Source organism: Saccopteryx leptura, chromosome X, assembly GCF_036850995.1.
Source record: "Saccopteryx leptura isolate mSacLep1 chromosome X, mSacLep1_pri_phased_curated, whole genome shotgun sequence".
Taxonomy (NCBI): Eukaryota; Metazoa; Chordata; class Mammalia; order Chiroptera; family Emballonuridae; genus Saccopteryx; species Saccopteryx leptura.
The window spans coordinates 70528992-70550203 of NC_089516.1; the positions used below are offsets into that span (position 1 = coordinate 70528992).

A 21212-nucleotide genomic window follows, 5' to 3' on the forward strand; every position below is an offset into this window, starting at 1 on the left:
GAGGAACCAGGTTTGAAACACCGAGGTTACTGGCTTGAGCGTGGGTTCACCACCTTGACTGCGGGGTTGCTGGCTTGAACGTGGGGTCATAGAGATGACCGCATGGTCTCTGGCTTGAGCCCAAAGGTCACTAGCTTGAAGCCCAAGGCTGCTGGTTTGAGCCTAAGGTCACTGGCTTGAGCAAGGAGTCAGTCACTCTGCTGGAGCCCCCTGGTCAAGGCTCTAATCAGAAAGCAATCAATGAACAACTAAGGACCCACAACAAAGAATTGATGCTTCTCATCTCTCTCCCTTCCTGTCTGTCCTTGTCTGTCACTTTCTCAGACTTTCTGTCTCTGTCAAAAAGGAAGAAAGAGAGAGAGAGAGAGAGAGAGAGAGAGAGAGAGAAAGAAAAAAGAAAGAAAAGAAATTGGCAAAGGACCTGAATAAACACTGCTGGTAGTCTTAGTTCAGTGTCCACAGTGTTTTATTGGGTCAGGCGCTGATTCAGGGAAACAGCGCAGTTCCAGTAGTAGGACAACCACAATTCTTCCCATGCCCGCCAGGGGGCGCAAACTAAAATTCCTCCAGTACTCAGATACATCTCTCCAGATCTGGGGCTGAGATCTATTAGCAACCAGGAAATTAGCGGAACCTTGAGGCTCACCGCTTGTAGCTGGTACAGTTGCTTTGAAAAAAGAACACTTCCGGTTTAAGCACGCTTATACTCAACTTGTGATACGGTTAGCCTCTAGCTCTCCCGTTCCGATTTGACACGCTAGCGCTGGGAGGAGGGCTTGCGTCGGGGTCACACTCTCCCATTGGCTGCTGGGGCGGTGGCGGTTTGAACTTAGGCTAGCACATTGAGTTGAAGGCTGTGCGGTGTGCTGCGGCCCCAGGCTAGGCGTCTGGCCAGGTGTGCGGTGGGGATCCGGGGCGGGTCTGGTCCTCAGGGGATGGATCGCGTGTGGAGTGCGTGGTGCGGCAAGTGCATCAAAGAGAAGAGGTTGTCGCCCCTCTGGGCGCAGCGCATCGTAGTCGCCTGGCTCAGTAAGGCTGAGTGGGATCAGGTGACGGTGTATCTGTTTTGTGACGACCCTAAATTGCAGCGGTATGCCCTGAACCGCATCACAGCGTGGAGGAGCAGGTAAGACGACAAGTCAGCCCTCCTGCCTGCGTGCTGGTGGCGCCTGCCTTTGTGGAATTCCCATAAGGGTTTATTCTTCACACTTAACACCAGTGGCCCCCGGTGTCCCTATGAGTGGTTGGGATGTTTCTTCTCTCAAGTACCTGGGGGCAAGTCGCAGCCAAGCCCTTGCACTAACCCTGTTTGCGGAAAGATAGGGGGTGTGCCTTAGCAAGGCTCCTGTTAGATCTGCGACCTTTTCCCCGTCTTGGGGGGGGGAGGGGGATGCCGGAAGGAGCGGTGTGCCTGAGCCAGGCTTTAATGAGTGGGATAGCATCCTAGGATTGGTTTCTGATTTGAATTACGGAGGTTCCGGGGGTGAAGGAACTTGCCTTCAAAATTATATTTGAATGAGGCGCCTCAGTTCCGTTGGTAAGATTGACTTGGGAGTAGACAAGGGATAAAAGTTTCAAGGAATAAGGTTCTTTAGCCAAATGAGTTGAGGATTTAACAGGAAAGAAAGGGGTGTATCCACGCTGAATTGTTGGTTGATTGCATAGCAGTTAGATGTCTTCTGTGTAACCCAGCCAACCTCATATCATGTGTACTTTTGGATAACCTTCCTCTTCCCACCCTCTTAATTTGTGTCTGTTCATGTACACTTGAGCCAGCGTATGCAGGAGTGGGCAAAAGTAGGTTTACAGTTGTGATACACTAACAATACCATAATTAATAAGTGATGCAAGGATAAACTATGTTTCACATACAACTGTAAACCTACTTTTGCCCAACTCTCATCTTTGACATAGGCTACCGCAATCTAGGTTCTGAGGTGGAGGGTGGACCAGTGTCAGGGACCTTTATGATGGTGCTGGACTGTGGCCCTTTAGGTTAGGCAACGAACTCCCCCTGGCAGTGGCTTCTACTGCTGACCTGGTGCGCTGTAAGCTCTTGGATGTAACTGGTGGCTTGGGCACTGATGAACTTAGACTTCTCTATGGCATGGCGTTGGTCAGGTAAGACCTACATACATGGGTCAGGGTGGAGGGTGGTTTGGGGGCACGGGTGTGGTGGGGGTAGCATGTGATACGCAAATCTTGGCTTTAGGAGCTACCTGAAGGAAAAAGCCCAGTGTGTCCTATGTATGGGTCACCCTGTGATTGCTTGACTTGACAGCTTTTATTATCCCTTGTTAACAGACATTTCTCTTTTTCTTCTCCAGAGAGCTTTCTCTCTTCCATTTTTCATTCCTTCTCTCTCTTAGAATATGGGGTGAGGGTAGTTCATACCAAGTGATTTCTGTGGGTCTTTTCCAGCTTTGATGGGTTGATTTCTCTCTTTTCCCTCTAACTCTTTCACCCATAGGAATTTTTGTGAATGTTTCAATGGCCCTGGCCGTGATTTAATGTGGATTATTTCCCAGCCCTACACCATCTCTACCTGTTACTGTCCTTTTCACCTCTGAAAGGCTGCTGAATTGCAGAAGTGGAGATAGGGACTGGGAGTTTCTGACTTACAAGGGGACTCAGAGTTGTGCTAGCAGTTGTCTCCTGCACATCAGGAAAAAGGCTGCTACCAAGTTTTTTCATGTCACAGACTTTGTTCATCTCACCCTATTCCCCTTGTCTGCCTTGAGGTCTTTCCTATAGCTCTTTTTATCTTCTCCATTATTTAGCTGTGCTCCCGATGTCATTTGACATAGTCCTTTGTTTTAGCATTTATACTGTAGTGTGTTCTGATATAACATGCTGTATTATGTCATGACTGTTTATCATAGGCTGAACTCTTCAAGGCCAAAGCAATCTTTTTCACCTGTGTGACTTCAGCACAGGGCAGGCACTCAGTATATGTTGGACTGTACGGAACTGTCTCTGCTTTGGCTGGCATTAACTGTAAGAACAGGACAGAAGAGTCAGTGGAAAGGCTGTGGAAATGCAGGGTGTCAATTCTCCAGGTGTTCTGAAGCCCCACTGGTTTGAGTAAAACATTTATTTGGAGCTTTGTGCAGTGGCAGCATCATAGCCAGGGAGGTTTACCTGAGACACTGTTATAGCTAATTGAAAAAACAAACAGACAAAACATTACTTGGGCTGTGCCATTCGTTTCTCTCACAACCCCAGGTTCGTGAATCTCATCTCGGAGAGGAAGACCAAGTCTGTCAGGGTCCCTCTCAAGTTCCTCGCTCAGGAGGTGCGTATGGGAAAGTGGTCTTACTCAGTTCTCTCTCATCAGCAGGGCTCACTAAATGGGGTATGGGGTGCTGTGGGCACACAGGGAGGTTACCTCATCTCATCACTGCCAGCCAAGCTCAGCAAGAGTCCTGGAGCCGCAGTCTCCAGTTTGAAAGAAGAGACTTCCTCTCTTGTTTTCGGCTTCCTTCTTTACTGCACTTGGCCTGCCAGCTTGCTGAGAGTGGCCCAGTGAAGCTAACGTGCCCAAATGGAATGCATTACTGGGTGGGGACAGGAAAGAGGTGGCAGTCCCAGTGCCTGCCTTCTGTGAGCTGACAGTTTGAGGGAGGGGACAAGCCCAGCCAAGTGACATGAGAATGCCCAGCATTCCTGCTGTCAGTGTGTGAGCAGTGTCGAGGGCAGGAGGGTTCTCCATCACCAAGTGAAGCTTCCTGGAGGAAGTGTGGAAGGGAGGGAAGAAGGAGACGTCAAAGGTGCTCAGGGAGAGGGACAGGTACATACAAGATAGTGGAAGCTGAGAGAAAGTGACTGTTAAGGCTCGTTTATAGGAATGTCTTTGTTGGAGGAACACAGTTGGTGGTTGGGGTAGGCAAGCGTCTTTTCTGATTTTCAGGGGTACCTCCTCAGAGCAGTAAAAAGAATCAGGAGACCTGGTTTCTCATCATGGCTCTGCCCAAAAGACTGGAAGCTCTTCTTAGGACCTCAATTTCTCTATCTGTAAAATGGGGGGAGGCCAGACTAGGTCATCTCTGTAGTCCCAGCTTTAATATTTTCTAATTTCTTCCCTCATATTCTCCCCCACAATCAGGTGAATATTCCAGATTGGATTGTTGAACTTCGCCATCAGTTGACCCACAAGAAAATGCCTCATATCAATGACTGCCGCAGAGGTGAGTCTCCAGGGAATATGTCTATCACAGTGTAGCCCAAGGGCCTTGTCTGGGTGGTACTGTAGGGACAGGCAGGAGTGTCTCTCTCTAGCATCAGAGCCAGGACTACTGGGAGGAAAGTGAGACACTTGTCTTGGGCACAAACTTGAAGGGTGTGTCAAAAGCTCAGTAATCATGATAGATAACCTCTCTATTTTTTTTTTCTGAGGCGAGAAGAGGGGAGGCAGGCAGACAGACTCCCACATGCACCCGACCTGGATCCACCCGGCACACCCACCAGAGGGCAATGCTAGGCCCCTCTGGGGAGTTGCTCCATTGCAACTAGAGCCATTCTAGCACCTGAGGCGGAGGCCATGGAGCCGTCCTCAGTGCTCGGGCCAACTTGGCTCCAATGGAGCCTTGGCTGCAGGAAGGAAAGAGAGAGACAGAGAGGAAGGAGAGGGGGAGGGGTGGAGAAGCAGATGGGTGCTTCTCCTGTGTGCCCTGGCCCGGAATCGAACCCGGGACTCCTGCACGCCAGGCCGACGCTCTACCACTGAGCCAACCGGCCAGGGTGATAACGTCTTAATGTAGAAAAATACACTATGGACAAAACGTCAGCAATTTTAAATGAAGACAGGATTAGCATTATTGAATTCTCCCTTTGCTTTAGACTCCAGGCAGGGCACTGATCTGATCTCAGTTATGGAGATTTTTTTGGTGTCCCCTTAAGTTTTGTGCCCGAGGAGGAAGTGAGTGGGAGTGGGCTGACAGGTTTGAAACAACAAGTGTTATGAACCCAGGGGTTCTGTGGACATTCCATTCCAACTAAGAAACCCTGACTCAGCCCTGCCCCTTCAGGTTGGGGAAACAGATCTGGAAAAGGGAAGAGACTTGGCTGAGGCCATGTAACTGGCTTGTGGGGTTGTCCCTGTTCTCCCACTTAGCAGTCCCATGCCATTTTTGGCATCCCATCTGCAAGCCTGGTATCAGTTTATTTTCTCAGAAAGGTGCTAAGCAGGAGAAAGCAAAGAACAGAGGGATAACCCAGAGCAAGAGGGCAAGAGGGCTCCCTTCTGGATATTTGAGACTTGTGCGTCAAGTCAGGCCTCTTTTTTTTTTTTTTTAATCTGTTTGCTATTTTGGTTTCTGTGGTATTTATTTATTTATTTAGTGACAGACACAGAGAGAGGGACAGTTAGAGACAGACAGACAGGAAGGGAGAGAGATGAGAAGCATCAGTTCTCTCTTGTGGCACCTTAGTTGTCCATTGGTTGCTTTCTCATGTGTGCCTTGACCAGGGAGTTACAAGAGAGAGAGAGACCCCTTGCTCAAGCCAGCGACCTTGGGTCCAAGCTGGTGAGCCTTGCTCAAACCAGATGAGCCCGTGCTCAAGTCGGCGACCTCAGAGTTTTGAACCTGGGTCCTCCACGTCTCAGTCTGACGCTCTATCCACTGTGCCACCGCCTGGTCAGGCATCCAGCCTCTTCTTTTGGCCTTCACACAGTGCTTGCGAGATGAGGCTAGGGGCCTGCTAGGCAGCACTTGCCCGTGACGGCCCCTACTGCATGGCCTTCCTTCCTCCCCTCCTCTAGGTTGCTATTTTGTTTTGAGTTGGCTCCAGAAGACCTACTGGTGCCGCCAGCTGGAGAACAGCCTGAGAGAGACCTGGGAGTTGGAGGAGGACAAGGACGAGGCAGAAGAGGACAACCAAGAGGAATCAAAGAACATTGTTGATGACATCACAGAGCAGCAACCAAAGCTTGAGGATGAGGGGAAAGGTGAAGAGCTGGATGTCAGGGACGACGGAGACACCAAAGGTGACAAAGAGGTTGATGCGCAGTTGGAAAAGGCTCGGAGACATAAAGAGCTATATGGTAGGTGTCCTTGGGGGTGGGGTGGGGAGACAGAAGGGCCTGTGAGCCTGGATGACTCAGGTTTAGGGTTGACACTGGTTATTTTCCTTACTCAGCACTTTTTCTGGGGCTGTGGTGAGTCTTAGCTTAAGAGAATTCCTGTCACAAAGTGTCTTCCTTCAGCTCTCTGCATTAGGAAAGGAAAGAATTCTAGTTACTCAAGAAATGAGGTCAGTGGGGCTCAGAATCCCATCAGCGGAAGGGGTTGGGCTGGTGGCCTATCTGTTTCCCTATTTTGTTTTCAGAAAGAGCCCGAGAACTACTGGTATCATATGAAGAGGAGCAATTTAAGGTAAGAAAGTGCCCTTGACTTTGCATATTCTCACCTTCCACAGCCATTTCCTCCCTTTTGCCAGCTACCTGAGAGAAGTCCTGAGAAGGAATTTGAAAGAAAAGTGGCAAAGCTTGAGGGATCTTCTTGGTAAGAGAGAAGGGGCACTAGGAATGAGGCAAAGGGCGCAGAGTCCAGGTGGCTTATCCTCCACACCGATGGAGGGGAGCAGATGCTGGAAATTTGTGGACAATCTGTCCCACGGGCTAGTAGGGAACAGCTGGGCAGAGGTGCTGATCAGTACTGCAGTTGATCAGCAGATGGCGCCCGAGAGCTTTCCTAGATTGGGCGCGCTTCAGTGGTGCTGTTTTTAGCAGGAAGGGAGGTAGCTTAGAAACCAGCTCAGACCTTCCTTTTCACAGATGAAGAAATTGGAGCCATGGATAAGTAGACTAGCCCTAGGTCACATATGCAGTTAATGATGGAACTGGGATTAGTGCTTGTGTCTCAGAATTTTCTTTCTTCCATAACCCATTGCTTTCCCTCACCCCTTGGCCCAAGAGTATGCCCAACAACTCCAACCAAATGCCCTTCATGGATAACTCGTTGTGAGGGTATCTGGTGATTGGGAGGCTCGGGGAACTTGGGTGTGGGGAGGAAGAGCAAAAGGAGAAAATCTGGCATTTGACAGTCAGGATATTTTCAGGTTCAGGTCCCATAGGGGAGTGGTGGGCCCACGTCTGCATGCCCTGCCCTTTCCCCTTAGGGAAGGTACTGAGAGATCCTACCGGAGGGGAACCTGGTGGGGTAGGGGCGGGTTTCCTGACTAAATCAGCCTTGTGATGAGAGCCTCTTTGCTGGCAGGTGCTGGAGAAACTTAGGCATTTACCTCAGGCCATTAAGGCCTGGAATCACCTGTCCCCACATGCAGACTGCATCCTGGCAGAGCTCAAGGGCATCACGTGGGAGAATAGGTATGTAACTAAGTAACCAGGGGGGCTGCCTCATCTCTAGGGTAGAATGTAGAATGTCACTGAAATCAGTTTCCCTGTCCCAGCTTTCTAACCTCTGCTGTAGGAAATTTCGGGGATAGTTCTGACACCCCATGGGGTGACCCTGCTTTCTGTGTGACCCTTTTCCTTTGCCCCTGCTGCTACCAGGGCGGGGTTGCCTACTTGGAAAAACAGCAAAATGGCCAGAGGCAGGGTGTCTACCGTCATCCGTCCCCTAGTCTCCTTAGCTGGGTTTGCTCCTCTCTGCTGAGTGGTACGTGGAGTGCTTGGCAACTAGGAAAACCCTTAGTCCATACCGCTTTGCTGCCTAGCTCTTGTCCAAGTTTCAGGTAGAAGACACATGGTGGGCGCTGCAGGTCTTTTCTTTTGAAATTCTACTGGGGAGCAGCAGCACCCGCTGGATAGTTGCAGTTCGGGGAACAGCAGCCTTCCCAGGGCCTGGCTTCTCAAAAGACTAAGTCCTTCTCAACTTAGTATGGCCGTGAGCCGTCATTTCCAGGATACTACTAGGTCCAAAGCTGTTTTGATCAACGTCTGCCTAGCTTAGGCATCTTGGTTGCCAAAGGGCGGGTTGTGCCCCCCCCCCCGAATACCTGGGAAAAGTGTCCTTTGCCTCTAGACGGTAGTGTCTGCCTGCTTGTGCTGAGAAAGCAGCTGGCTGGCTGCCCTAAGTGCTCTTCTTGGAGGGGGATCTGAGGGGAAGGGAGACTGATAGAAGGATAGGCAGCTCTTTCTTCCTCTAGCCTGATGGAGAGTGGGATCTGAGCACGGCACCTCTTCACGCATTGAGATACCTGTGGAACTCTTGTTCCCCCTCTAGTCCTGCTCAGCTAGGGGAGCCCCTCTGGGGGAATTGCCAGCTCTGGAAGAGACAGTTGGCTGTTGCCGTTTTCATCTGAGCTAGGTGGGGGTGAGGAATGAACTCCTGTGGCCTACAATTTCAAACTCTGTAACTTAGTTCTGGGTTCTTGGGGTCCCTAGGAATAAGGATCATATTCAGTCCGGCAATTGGATCCCCAAAGTTTCTTTTTCTAGAGTCTAAAAGAGAACAACTGGGAAGAAGGGAAGGGGTAGGAGACCAGAGACTCTGGAGAAATAGTCTGAGCAGGAACTTAAGTCTAAAACCCCTTGACACTTTGACTGCAGATGCTGAACTCCTCTGTGGACCTGAGACTTCTCCATCTGTGCTTCCAGGCTTGTCCGGCCCTCATTCTGGGCCTTAGGTCCGTATGTGCTTGGTAGCGCTTATTCAGAACCCACTGATGCCAGTCTCTGGTCCAGGCCCTGCCCCAGGAGGCTGTGGCCTGAGATCCAACTGTCAGTTGTCTTTTTGCCCACACCGTGCTGCTTTGGCCACTGGAAGCAGAGGCATTAGCTGCCCTAGGAGTTAAGGTTAGGGGAGCGTGAGAGGGTCTTGTGCCTGCTTCCGTTTGTTTGAGTGTCATCTTTCTCCAGGGAAGCTGTGCTGGACGCTTTTCTGGACGATGGCTTTCTCATCCCCACATTTGAGCAGTTGGCAGCTTTGAAGATAGAATATGAAGGTAGGGTTTTGGGGGCCCACTGCGCCTAGGTTACTGTGTTTTTTGGGCAAGAACAACAGGGTTGAGCTGGGTGAAAAGGCTGTTTCCTGCCATTCTGTTGCGTCTGGAGGCCCCACGGGGCTGAGAAGAACAGGTAGCCATACTGATAAGCCCTTACTGGGCTTTTCTGCTGTGGCCTGGAATTGTGTGGGGTAGGTGGGTTGGGGTGGGGTGGGGTGGGGTGGAGTAGGGTGGGGTGGGGTGGGGTGGGATGGGATGGGATGGGGTAGGGTGGGCTGGGGGGAGTCTTAATGCCATTACTGTGCTGCGTTAATTGTGATTTAGCCACTTGCTAGAGAGCTAGAACAGCAGAACTGAAGGGGCCTTGTGAGGTCATCTAGCCCACCATCCTCATGTTACAGATGGGCAGACTGAGGTCCAGAGAGGGGAAGGTACTGACCCAAAGTCACACAGTGAGTTATTGACAAAGTTGAAGCTAGAAACGGAGCTTTTATTCTTTTATACTGTTTTGAGTCAACTTATTTGTTGCTAGATACTAATTAGTTTTTCCCCTGCTATTCTGTTCTCCACTTTCCTTCTGTTCTGCGATGGCAACTCTTGTTTGTTGGTGGTGGGGTCCCTTCTTTTTCCCTCTCTTTTCTCCCCTTGCTTCCCCCTACTTTCCCTGAATCCCTCCTTCCGCTCTCTCCCTCCCCATCCCTGTCTCCCTTGGCATGCCCCCACACACCTTCCCATTCTCTTTCAACATCTGGCCCTTACAAGCAGAAAACTCGGACTTCAACGATATCCTGGTACCAAAGCCGTTCTCTCAATTCTGGCAGCCCCTGCTCAGGGGCCTGCACTGCCAGACCTTCACTCAGGCTCTGCTAGAGAGGATGTTCTCTGAGCTGTCGGCCTTGGGGAGCAGTGGGATCCGGCCCACCTACATCCTCAGATGGACCGTTGAACTGATCGTGGCTAACACGAAGACTGGTGAGGGAAGGAGACTAGCCCTAGTCCCAGGGCCTAATGCAGCCCAGAAAAGAGCATCTGCCACAGTTCTCAGCTCAGCTGAATAGCAAGAGGTGGATATATCACTTGTTAAAGGTTTAGATTTGCCTAAGAGGGCCCTGCAGCAGCAGTGGACAAATCTCCCTCCTCTTTCTTCTCAGAGTCAACTAAACTGAGCTGAAGGCAAAGAGCCTCCAGAATGCTTTGAGCAGTTGGGAGGTATAGAGCGGGGAGTCTGTGGGTGATGTGGGGAAGTACGGAGTCAAGATTTTCAAGGTGCGGTTGGCCGGGGGGGCTTGCCAGTGCCTTCCCCTCAGGCCCTCTCTTCTCTCTCAGGACGGAATGCCCGCCGGTTTTCTGCAGTCCAGTGGGAAGCAAGAAAGAGCTGGAGGCTCTTCAACTGCTCTGCCTCCCTTGATTGGCCTCAGCTGGTTGAGTCCTGCTTGGGCTCACCTTGCTGGGCCAGCCCCCGTCTCCTTCAGCTGTAAGTCTCTTGAATTCCATCCGTTAAGAGGAGGAGGCCCTGCAGGCCTCAAGGCCACACAACTCTAGAATGGCAGAGTTAGACGGGCCCTTGCAAGGATACCTAGTCCCGTCTCCTTTCTACTGAGTGATTGGAGAACTGAGTCTCAGGTTGGGGAGGAGTAGGGTATTCTTGCCTAAGGTGACACAGTTTAAGACCTAGCTGAACCGAGTCCAGTAAGAGAATGGATGATTCAGCTCCCTTAGAACGCTTAGCGCAGTGGCCTATATAGAGTAAGTGCACAATAAATAGTAGCTGCTGTTTATCCATTGAGCCCGGTCTTCTGCCTCTTAAGCCCAGTGCTGTCTCTATTGTCTTCCCAAAATCTATCTCTGACAGGTGCTCTGAGTCCTTTGTGGCTCTGCATTGCCTTCCTGATGACATCTAGGCATTTTAGCCTGACACTCAAAGATCTTTCTGATTCCACCCCAATCTGTCATGCTAAGCCCACCTCATGTGGTCCTCCTTGACCTGATCTACCCAGGGCACCATGGCCACACTGAATATTGCTCTGGTCCCTGTAAATATCTGCGGTTGTCTCCTTTCCTCTCCCTGAGTTACTTCTGCCATAGCCGTAGAAGGCTTTGCCACCCAATTCTCTTCCTGCTTCCTGGAGCAAAATCTATTTCATTGGAATGAGCCGTCTGACACCCTGCAGCTTCTCCACTCCAGCAATCTTCTTTCTCCCTGACACACAGCAACCCATTTCCATCACTCAGAGCTGTTCCGTCCCCGAAAGCTGATGTCCCCATGTCCCACTCCGTGACCACAACCTTTTGTCCTTCCAGTCCTCACCTTGTATCCCGGGGCGTCTGCTCTTTGCCGGCATCCAGACCTCCATCCCTCCATTTCCAGCCCCCCTCAGTCTTGCTTGCCCTCAATTCTGTGCTTGATTACTTCAGCTGCTCATCAGCACCCCTGGCTCTGCCCATCCAGTGGCGTATCTGAGTGGCAAACTCCCGAGAGAGGCTGGATCCCCACTCCGATTCTCCCACTGCTCAGCCCGGGGAGCTGAGCCCTGCTGGAGAAAACCACACAGGCCTGTGGATTACTGCCGCTGCATAGCTGTGATTTTTAACGTTGGGCCAGACCTCAGTTATGTTTTTTCTGCCCATTTTACTCTTTCTTGACTGTTCTGCATGCTTACCACTCAGCTCAAGTCCCTCTCCCTCTGACCTTTAACCCTAGCTTCCTTGAGCACATGGAGGCATGGAGCAGGGCCCCCTCAACCCAACATCCAGTGCTCGTGACCCGGTCTGTGGCTGTTCTCAAGGTGCTAACCGTTTTCGGGATGAGGCTGCCTTCCCCCACCTCCCAGCCTGCTCCTCCATTTGTGCTCTGGGGCTACTTCTGTCGCCACTGCTGGGGCCCATTCCCAGCCCCTGCCTTGCTCTTCTGCCACTTCTTCTTTAACCTATGAATGTTTCTCTTGAGTGTTTCTTATCTCCAAAGAAAATTAACAAGAACAACACAAGCAAAACCTCGGACCCAGCATTCATTCCTCTGTCAGGTTATCCCCAGCTTGTCACTCCTCCCATCAGAACATCTCAGAAGAAGAATCTACCCTCAGCAATCTCAGTTTCCTCACTACTCTCTTATTCTCCAACCAGCCACAATTTGGCATTCACCTTCAGAGCTGCTTTGACCCTCTAATTACCAAATCCAGTGGGCCCTTGTCTGTCGCTGTGTCTGCTGCATCAATGCTGTTTACACTCCCACCTTGAAATGTCCGTGTTTTTTTTTTACCAGTTCTGACAAAATACCAAGACCCAAATCTTTGGGTAGTCCAGGCCTTTCCCCGAAGATCCAACCTCCTGTATTCGACAGCATGTTAGATATCTCCCGTTGAATGGTGTAAGGTCCCCACAGACACCTTACTGTGACCAAAAGAGAACTGATCTTCTTACCCCGACCTCTGCAACCCCAAGGTGTTCTTCCTGTTCTGCTCCCTGTCTCACTTGGTGCTGGTACCATCTATCCCGCCATGTTGACTCTCTCAGGTACTTCCGCAATCTGCAATTTTGTGTTGCTGTGTCTACTTCCCCTACTGTATCTTTCCCTCTCTCAGACAACACTTTTCAAGTGCAAGGGCTCTGCATTAGCCGTCTGTGCCCCAGCACACTACGTAAGTCCAGGCCCCAACAGGTCTTAGTAAACACTGTTAAGCTAGACTATACTCTGCTGTCTCATTGCCAGCAGTGCCGTCTTAGATGGGAGCTCACTCCATGCCTTGGGAATGAATGGAGTGGGAGTCTGGGTTCTGAGACCCTCTTATTCTGCTGATGCCCCCCATAGAGTCAGAAAATCTTTCTCAAGCCCTTATGCCTTTTGGGGCACAATCATAGCTTATAAGAAGTAGCTTATGTTATTATCGCTATAAGTAGTAGCTTATAAGAGAAGAAAGGTAGCCTTGTAGACAAAGCTAGCCAGGGCAAGACCCGCGGGAGATGGGACTGAACCAAGCACCCAGATCTCCAGGTCCTTGTGCTCTAGAATGGAAGAGATGTGAATGGGTGGGAAACTGAGGAAAACCGAAAATCGGAGGGATCAGGAAAGGATCACAGATGAGGCATTGGAGCAGATTAAGCACAAGAAAAGAATAAAGGAAGTTTCAAAACCAGAAAGAACACAGCATGTGTGTCGTGGGGGGGAGGGAGTGAACAGAGAGCGTGGAGAGATTTGGATAGGTGACCTTCAAGGTACTTTCCAATCCTAAGTGCCTGCAGAGTGGAAGCTGCTGGTCTTGGAGAAGTCTGGACCACAGAGATCTCCCAACTCAAGAATTCTAGAGGGATGCGACATATGCCAGCAGTGACAGCAGCTCAGTGGGTACGATTTCTTGTGCACAAATCCCGCTTCTCCCGGATAATCAGTGAATGTAGTTCAGATCTCCCCATTCCACAGATTGAGAAATAGGATTTGCCTAAGTATTCTGCTCTATGTCAGTAGCAAGTCTGCAAGTCAGAGCTGAGGCCGAAATACAAATATCCTACCCGTACTCCTGTGTTCTTTCTACAGTGTTCCATTAGATGACACTAATGCAGCAAGCTTGCATTGTTAGGCATATAAAAAACTTGGCTTTTGTTTTCTCTAGACAAAAAATAAAAGACAGCACTGGTGATTAATGTCAGGCATGGTGCTGTGTTTTCTGTAGAAGATATTTCACTTGACATAGTAGTCATTGAAGGTAGAGGAATAATGTCCTTATTAGACAGGTAAGAAAGACATTGTGGCTCCAAGGAGCGAAGGGACTTAACCCAGAATCACACGGTTTGTTGATGGCGGGGCAAGGATGTGAGCATAGGCCTTGTGAGGCCAGAGGCCACCTTGTTTCCAACCACCTGACCTGTGATCAGAAAACCCAAGGACAGAGATACATTCTAAGATCCATGTCAGCCCTGTGCCTCCGTGGTCAGACTAGATAGGTGGAGAGAGCGGGTGGGTAATAACAAACAGCGTGACATGGCACCTTTCCGGCTTCAAGTGCCCGGGAATATTGATTATTAATCATAGCAATTGACCGCAGTGAGAGGGAAGAGAATGTCTCTCTGGCTTTTCCTCTAATCAGGCTGGAAGCTTTTCACAAGCTTCCCCCCGGCCAGCCAGCCGCAGCCATTCAGGTTGACCCAGCGTGCTCTCAGAATAGGAAATGAGCCCTGCGGAGAAAGTCCCCAGTCTCCCATGAGTCACTACCCCCAGCCCTGCACCCGGCGAGCAGTGACCGGAGACCACTCGTGTGACGAGTCTGCCGTCGGGGCTCAGAGAGAAAACAGCCACCACAGCATGCGTGGCGTGTCCAAGAACAGCCCACAGTTCAGACTCGGTAGACTGAGAAGAGGCTGCTGTCCTGTCCAAGCAGCCATGCCTCCATCAGCAAGCAGGTGCCTGGTCCTATGTGAGCTGCTGCCAGGGCTGCCCGCCCTCTTCCTCCCCAGCGGCTCTGTATCTGTTGGTGGTTGTGCTGTGGGTGCCGTCCTCTGTGTGTACTGTGTCGTCATCTTTAACTCTTCTTTGCCTGAGTCCTGCCATCTGGTCATCAAGCCCTGCTCCTGTCCGTCGTCCTTCCCAGCTTCTCTCCCTCCCATCTCCACTGCCCGAGCCCCAGGTCAGCCCTCACCGCCTCTCCCTGCTCTCCCTCCCTCTGGGCGGCCACGTCTGGGCCGTCTGCCTCACGGACACGGCACCGTGGTGATCTTCAGAAAGGCAGCCTTCCCCTGGACTCAGTCATCAGGTGACCCCTCCGCCCAACACACACTTCACCTTTGCAGCCTGTTCTTCCCCCACAGCTCCTCAGCACAGCCCCTCCCCACAAGCCAGGCTTGTCCCACCAGACGCACAAGCACTGTTGCTCACGCTCGTCTCTGCACGGAGTCTTCCCTTGATCTCTCCTGCCCTCCTTGTGCTCTCTTCTGCCCCTGAGCTCCAGTAGTGCCCGAGGTCCTCAGTGCTCATTTGACATCCCTGCCACATCCTGCTTTGTCTTGTCAACTGCTGCATTTTTTTCCTTTTTATCCATTCCAGGCTAGTTTGTAGTTGTTTCCAGAAAGGGATCATACTTATGTTCCATTCATAAGGAGCCCAGCACACTTCCAGGCATATCTTTGGACCTCAGGACACGTTGCTCAGCTAGCACAGAGGATCTGCCATTCTCATGTCCGGCCCTCTGGGCCTATTGGCTAGTTTGTGCATTTACATAGCATTGTAGTCCAGCTAGCTGGTCATGATAATGGCCACTATGTGCCAGGCACTGTGCCAGGCATCCTGTCAATTTTCCATACTTTCCTGAGAATGGAGGTGAGTGAGCCACAGAAAGGAATCACAGAGCTTGTTCAAGGTCCATAGTCTTGTTGTTGTGTTCTGTCTGCTCTGCTACACTGCCTTTCAGGGGCAGGTCTGGAACCTCAGAGACCAAGTTCCAGTTGTGTAGTGATGGGTCTGTAGTGACTTGAGATGTTGAGTCCTTTTCACCCCACCCCTCATTTTATTCAGCATCTTCAAAGCCATGGGGCAGGTCCTGCCAGACGAGGAGCAGGAGAAGCTGCTGCGCATCTGTTCCATTTATACCCAGAATGGAAAACCCAGCCTGGTGCAGGCGGACTCTGTGAGCGCCCCTGCCGGGAGGTCTGCATACACAGTGGACAGCCTGTATTGGAGCCTCCATCCGGCTGGCTTGAGCTCGGGGCCTGAAGCGGAAGCCCCGCAGCAGAAGAAGAACATCCTCAATGATGTCAAGAAGGAGGTCTTGGAAGACAAGGTGGAAGAGGAGGAAGAGGAAAATGATGACCAAGAGAAGTGGGAGGAGGAGGAGGATGAAGACGATGACGGTGATGATGAAGATGATGATGATGATGAAGATGAAGATGAAGATGAGGAGGAGGAAGACAGAATGGAGGTGGGGCCTTTCTCTTTGGAGGAAGAGTCCCCCACTGCCAAGAATGTCAGGCTCCTGGCTCACAAAAGAGTAGCGCTGCAGGGGTCTGTGTGGCAAGTCAGCTCAGGTAAGAAGCCTGGAATCTACTTTCTCCCCCACCTGTTTGCTCTCTTAGGATGCCTCTTGAGGCTTTTCTCCATCCTAGAGAAGAAACAAAAAGGAGCAGAGGGTCACAAGTGTGAGACAAGCCTTGGAGACAGCCTGGTATATATATAATAGCTGCGTTCCCTCCCCCTTAGGACAGCATGTAAATGCCAGGGACCAAAACATTGTCATCCTGCTGGCCTCCTTGTATGGAGAGCACACTCAGAGGGCATGGTGCAGGTGTTGGCCCTGTGCAGCAAGATGTAAAGGAGAAAGTGAGAGGTGCAGGGTATGTGTGTCTGATTCTGCATGTGTTTTTCACATGCAGGAATGCACAGACAGACAGAGATCTTCCTATGTATATGTGACTGCACACACATGTGGAAGCTGAGCATTGATGAGTCAGGATTCTGGGGGCATTAAAGTAGATCAAGTGGAAGTGAGATCAGAATAGTGAGAATAAGGAGTGACATGATTTTCAGGTGAGCATACAAGTTAGATGAAGCTGGGAGCGGCCAGGGAGGCCTGCTTGATAATGTGCGGGAATGGGAATCTGTCCTGAGTGTGGTCTTTCATAAGTATCCTCATTTAGGGTAGGGAGCAGGTACCTTAAAGCAGGGAGACCTCAAATGAATGGAAAGTCTGGTGGATGCGTGTGTATGTATTCACAGACATAGGTGCAGCCTGTGTGATGCGGCCAGAGGGAGGGAAGGAAAGCGGCTGGGACTTGGTCTGGCGTCGGGCGGACATGGCAGGGAACAAGGGAGAAAGGGGGAACAGTGAAGGAACGTAGAGGGAAATGTGGAGCCTTTGTCCTTGTGTGTAAATGTGTGGAAGGGCAGGGACATAAAGGCTCTGAGTGTTAGGGGTGAAGGAACATGTCTGTGTGTGCGTGTGCTGGACAAACCTAAACACAGTAACAGAAATATAGGGGGAGGAGGTCTGTGGCTGCAGGTCTTTGTAAATATCAGAAGTGAGGGGCATTGACATGGGCAGAGTGTGTGTGTGTGTATGTGTGTGTGTGTAAGAGAAGGGGCTATGGAAAAGAGATTATTGTGAAGTCACTACACCCATCTGTATATACTTGCACACATAGTCACATGTTTTTGGAAGGGGAGGCAAGGTTGCCAGGAGGTATCTGTATGAGGCAGAGAGATAGCAATATGATGGGGGTATATGGGAAGGCCTGAGAACAGGCAGGGAGACAGTTATCAAGTCACCTGTATGGGTCTGTGCTGTCACTGAAGGAACATGTATAAGGGCATCAGGCTGTAGAGGCAGGAGCAGCGATGTCTGCAGGGTTAGGATGTCGGTGACGGGGAGACAGGTGGATCAGGTTGGTGACATGGGGGGAGGGGCCCTGTGTACAAAAGTATCTCTGTGTGCACAGGGCAGTGCAGGGTATCAAGACTGGCACAACTTCCTTCCTGTGAAAGAGCCACGAGTGGGGAAACGGGAACAACCCTTCCAGAGAGGCTTCTCGTGGTAACTTAAAAGGCTAGTCCAGGGTTGGTACTTTCCAGATTGCTAGGGGCATTATGAGAGGGAGAATTCTTTCACTACTGGGGAAATACAGAAGGCCAGAAACTGGATTTACTTGGAGGACCTCACCATTGAAATCTTTGCTTTAAAATACTGGGTGTACTGGTGTAAAGTTCGTGATGGGGATTTAGCATAAAACTGTGGAAAATGTTTAAGTCAGAGTGGAAGGGGTGGAGAAGGCCTGACACAGTCCATTCTCAGGTGGAGTATGTGTGGAGTGGAGGAGATAAAGAGTCGTTTGGGAATACTGAAAGGCTAGGATATTAAAGGTGTCTCCTTTGCCATTGCTTCCTCTGCATGCGCATGTGGGGATGCAGTGCCATTGAGATTTGTGGGTTGTGTGCCTGAGACTGAGCAGAGTAGGAGACAGAGTGAAGTGGAACCTCACAGAACAGAGGAGTTGGCCTGTGCACTTAGGTGGTGAGGGCTGCGATGTGCAGTGAGACAGCCCTGCCCCAGAGAAGGGATGTGCTCTGTGCAGCTGGACAGTAAGACTTTGCACTGGGGGACATATCTCCGGGGGCATGTCCATCCTGAGCTGGTGTGTAGATCTCTCAGGGCAAGGCCACTAAGAAGTGGTGTGGCCTTCAAGAATGTCAGGGAGTTTATGTGTGTGTAAGTAGGAAAACTAGATCATTCAGATGCTCTGAGGTGTTGGGGGGTTTGGGAAAGCAGTACGATGGGAAGTCTGAGGCATGTAGATTTTCCAGGACGTGTGTCTTTGGAAATAGTGGTGAGGGTCAGAGGTTTACATTAGTGGTACAGCCAGGTTTGAAGATGTTGTCAGTGTGTGGGGACATTTCTGAGGATGTGAGAAAAGATGAGAGAGGAACAAAAGCGTTCATAGTTCTGTACACATAGTGTGGGTGGCGGTGGTAGCAGTGTGTATGAACACAGAGGAAGGAGGGTCATAAAGTGTGTATGGGGGACTGGGGAAGGGGGAGGGGCGCTAAGGTTGAGAGTAGTTCCGGAGAAGTGACATGGAGAGAAACGGCTGTGGATACACAAAGGCCGAGCGCAGTGCTCAGACTAAGGAGGTGGTGTGCTGGAGCACTAGCAGTCAACCCACTCTTGCCTTCCCCCTTTGCTCCACAGAAGATGTGCGGTGGGATACCTTTCCCCTAGGCCTAATGCCAGGCCAGACCGAGGACCCCGCAGAGCTTATGCTGGAGAATTATGACACCATGTATCTTTTGGACCAGCCTGTGCTAGAGCAGCGGCTGGAACCCCCAACAGGCAAAATGGGGTGAGTGTCCAAGCAGCAGGATTTCTCACCCCTTTCTCTGCCTCCTCCAGGAGGTAGGGAGGGAGGAAAAGGAAGACGAAGGGAGAGAACACAAAGTGGGGTGGGCAGGGGAGGTAGCTGACCTTGGTCAGGGTCTGACTGAGGGAACAAGCTCCAATTCCTGGCTGGGTCCTTGCAGGGGCTCCCAGCCTCTAGATGGGGGAGGCAGCGAGGCAACCACATAGAGCGGGTTTGGCACCTCTTTCAGACTGCATCAAGTGTTCGGCTGTGTGTTTGGGTGTGTGTGCATTTTGGGAGGAGAGAGTTTCTTAATTTTCAACAGATTCTCTAAAGCAGTGTTTTTCAACCACCAGTATTAATGGACCAGTCCACCAGAAATTTTGTGCTGGTCTGTGAAAGAGTTAACCAGTCTGTTGTTGTATGAAGATTATAGATCCAGTGATTCTAGACTCTGTAATCTTCATACAACATCAGGGTGGTTAACACTTTGATGGACCAATGTGAAATTTCTGGCAGACCAGTTGCAAACCACTGCTCTAAAGGGTCTACCACCCCCAAAAGGTCAAGAACAGATGCTCTAATTCAGCCTCTTCATGTTCTGGAGGAGAAACGTGAGGTCCAGAAAGGGGAAGGGGTTTGTCCAAAGGTGCGCAGAGTAGTCAGTAGGCCTCCCCACACTGTCCAGGTACCTTGGTAGCAAGACCTGCATAGAACTAGATGCTCTCCCTGGAAGCTTGCCTCTGTATTGCAGGCATTGGAGCTCTTGAGTCATCAGGGAGGCAGGGACCAAGCAGCCCTTGCTGAGGGGTTCTGCTGGCAGTAACACATAGGAGCTTGTCCCGGGAGCCTGTATATTCCAGATTGCAAGGCCATGGTGACCAGGAGAGTCTTATGGGTACCAGAGAGACAGAGCTCTGTGGGCCCCTGACACTGAGAATCTGTCCTGATGCTGCCTGCCCAGGCCCTGGGTGGTGAGTCTTTCTTCCTCTGGACATCCGGGGAGAGCCCTGTAGAACTGAGAGGCAAGCCGTGGCCAGGCCCAAGGCAGTGCCTTGAACTCACTGTCTGAGACTTGGGGACAGCAGGCCTGTTGGAGAAGAGAAGGGAGGAGGCTGGGGAAGCCAGGTGCTGCTTTGTTGAGTAGAGCCCACACATCAGAGAGAGAGAGAGAGAGACCTCCTCTCCTCTGGGGTAAGACTGGCTTGATCAACACCAGGGTGTCAAGGGTGACGTGTAGGCAGGTGGAGCTAGTTCCAGAAGGAGGCTAACTTGGCCCAGCTCCCATACCCTCTGTAGTCGGGAGCTTTCCTCTGCTGCAGCAGGCATCCCCACCCTTGGCTTGACTTTGTGCCTTGGGCAGGCCCCTTCATGTCTGGACCTCAGTTCCCTTGTCTGTAAATCAGTGGTAATGGGATGGGATGGGACTAGATCATCTGTAACATTTTTTTCAGATGCTGTAGTGTAACCATGGATGTGCCCGAGGGGAGGGATGATGCCTTTGCTCTCAGCTGTCACCCTCATGTACCTGGAGGGTCCTTCGACCTGAAGGAAGCAGGGGAAGCCAGAGTATTCTGAGCAGGGCCGGGAAGGGGACTGTGCAGTGTCTCCCTAGAGCAATGTTGAAGTCCTGGGTTGGGAGCTGGGCCTAGTCTTGCAGCCCAAGCATGGCCTTGGGTCCCTTAGCTAGCTGCGGGGGTTGGGAAGGGTCCAGCCTAGGTTCTCTGGGGCCTTGGAAGAAAGCCTGTTAAGGCAGCCACTTTCAGTATCTTCCTGCGGGTCCCCCTCCTACCTCAACCTGGATTTCTGTGCTTTAATTTTTCTCTAACTCTTCCCTCTCTCTGCCACAATGACAAAAGCTGTCTTTATGTACTGGAGCTCTGCGGAAAATTTCATACAAAAATTTCTACGCCTCCCTTTCCTCCCTCAACTGAGGGGATGGCAGAGCCAGCCCGGGGCGGGGGGCCCTCTTTGAAGTGGTTTCTTAGATTTGCTCTCCTCTCTTCTTTGTAAAGTAAGGCAGGACAGTGGGCCCTTCCCATAGACACACAAGCAAGCTCCCATGGCCCTTCCAGAGCCTCGAGCTGCCCTCCCCCATGACCACCATCCCCCCATCTCCATAGCACCGTGGGCCTGAACTGTGCCATCGGCAGTGGCAACTGTAGCAACAGCAGCACCAGCTTGGAGGGCCTCCTCTGGAGCCAGGGCCAGCTGCATGGACTCAAAACTGGTCTGCAGCTCTTCTGATGTCCACCCTAGTACCGCCTCTGCTGGACCAGGAGTCCACCCCCCACTGCACCTGATGGTCCATGAATGAACCAGGGAGACAGCCCTTATCAGCCACGTCACTCAGCGTTCACCACAATGTCATTTGGATGATTTTGTTTGTTTGTTTGTTTCTATTTGAAAAATAATAAACAGCCAACTGTTGTTTTGGTGTTTATGAGATGAGGGGTTGTATGCTGGGGCAGACCAATGTAGGCCTCCCTTCA

The 21212-nt window shown here is 51.1% G+C and overlaps 2 protein-coding genes across 10 annotated transcripts in view; one reads left to right on the top strand and one right to left on the bottom strand.

Annotated features, from left to right (window-relative positions):
• The first annotated feature begins 823 nt into the window (after positions 1-823).
• On the top strand, positions 824-21151 carry LAS1L (LAS1 like ribosome biogenesis factor). Of its 9 annotated transcripts, none has more exons than XM_066357456.1 (16): positions 824-1126; positions 1996-2121; positions 3226-3295; positions 4106-4187; positions 5762-6043; positions 6328-6374; positions 7218-7327; positions 8822-8907; positions 9309-9359; positions 9670-9879; positions 10234-10381; positions 13138-13249; positions 14120-14301; positions 15410-15918; positions 18573-18723; positions 20844-21151. In XM_066357456.1, exons 1-16 carry the CDS (start codon positions 936-938, stop codon positions 20965-20967), a joined length of 2481 nt encoding a protein of 826 aa, XP_066213553.1. In that variant the 5' UTR covers positions 824-935; the 3' UTR covers positions 20968-21151. The 9 variants fall into 9 exon arrangements, with proteins under 9 accessions (XP_066213553.1, XP_066213556.1, XP_066213555.1 ...); XM_066357459.1 differs by having other exon boundaries at positions 18576-18723; XM_066357458.1 differs by having other exon boundaries at positions 9673-9879.
• The window catches only part of ZC3H12B (zinc finger CCCH-type containing 12B), a 208114-nt gene continuing 202841 nt past the window's right edge, over positions 15940-21212 (bottom strand). The window contains exon 10 of the transcript XR_010747891.1: positions 15940-15992. The gene's annotated coding sequence lies outside the window, so the exon portion shown is untranslated. The remainder of the gene's footprint in view (positions 15993-21212) is intronic.

Excerpts from the sequence above, each read along its gene's own strand:
- LAS1L (XM_066357456.1), top strand. The coding sequence starts at position 936 with ATGGATCGCGTGTGGAGTGCGTGGTGCGGCAAGTGCATCAAAGAGAAG. Across the intron at positions 10,382-13,137 it reads AGCCCCCGTCTCCTTCAGCT|TGCCTGCAGAGTGGAAGCTG; the intron begins GTAAGTCTCTTG and ends TCCAATCCTAAG. Across the intron at positions 13,250-14,119 it reads CAGTGACAGCAGCTCAGTGG|CCCTGCACCCGGCGAGCAGT; the intron begins GTACGATTTCTT and ends CACTACCCCCAG.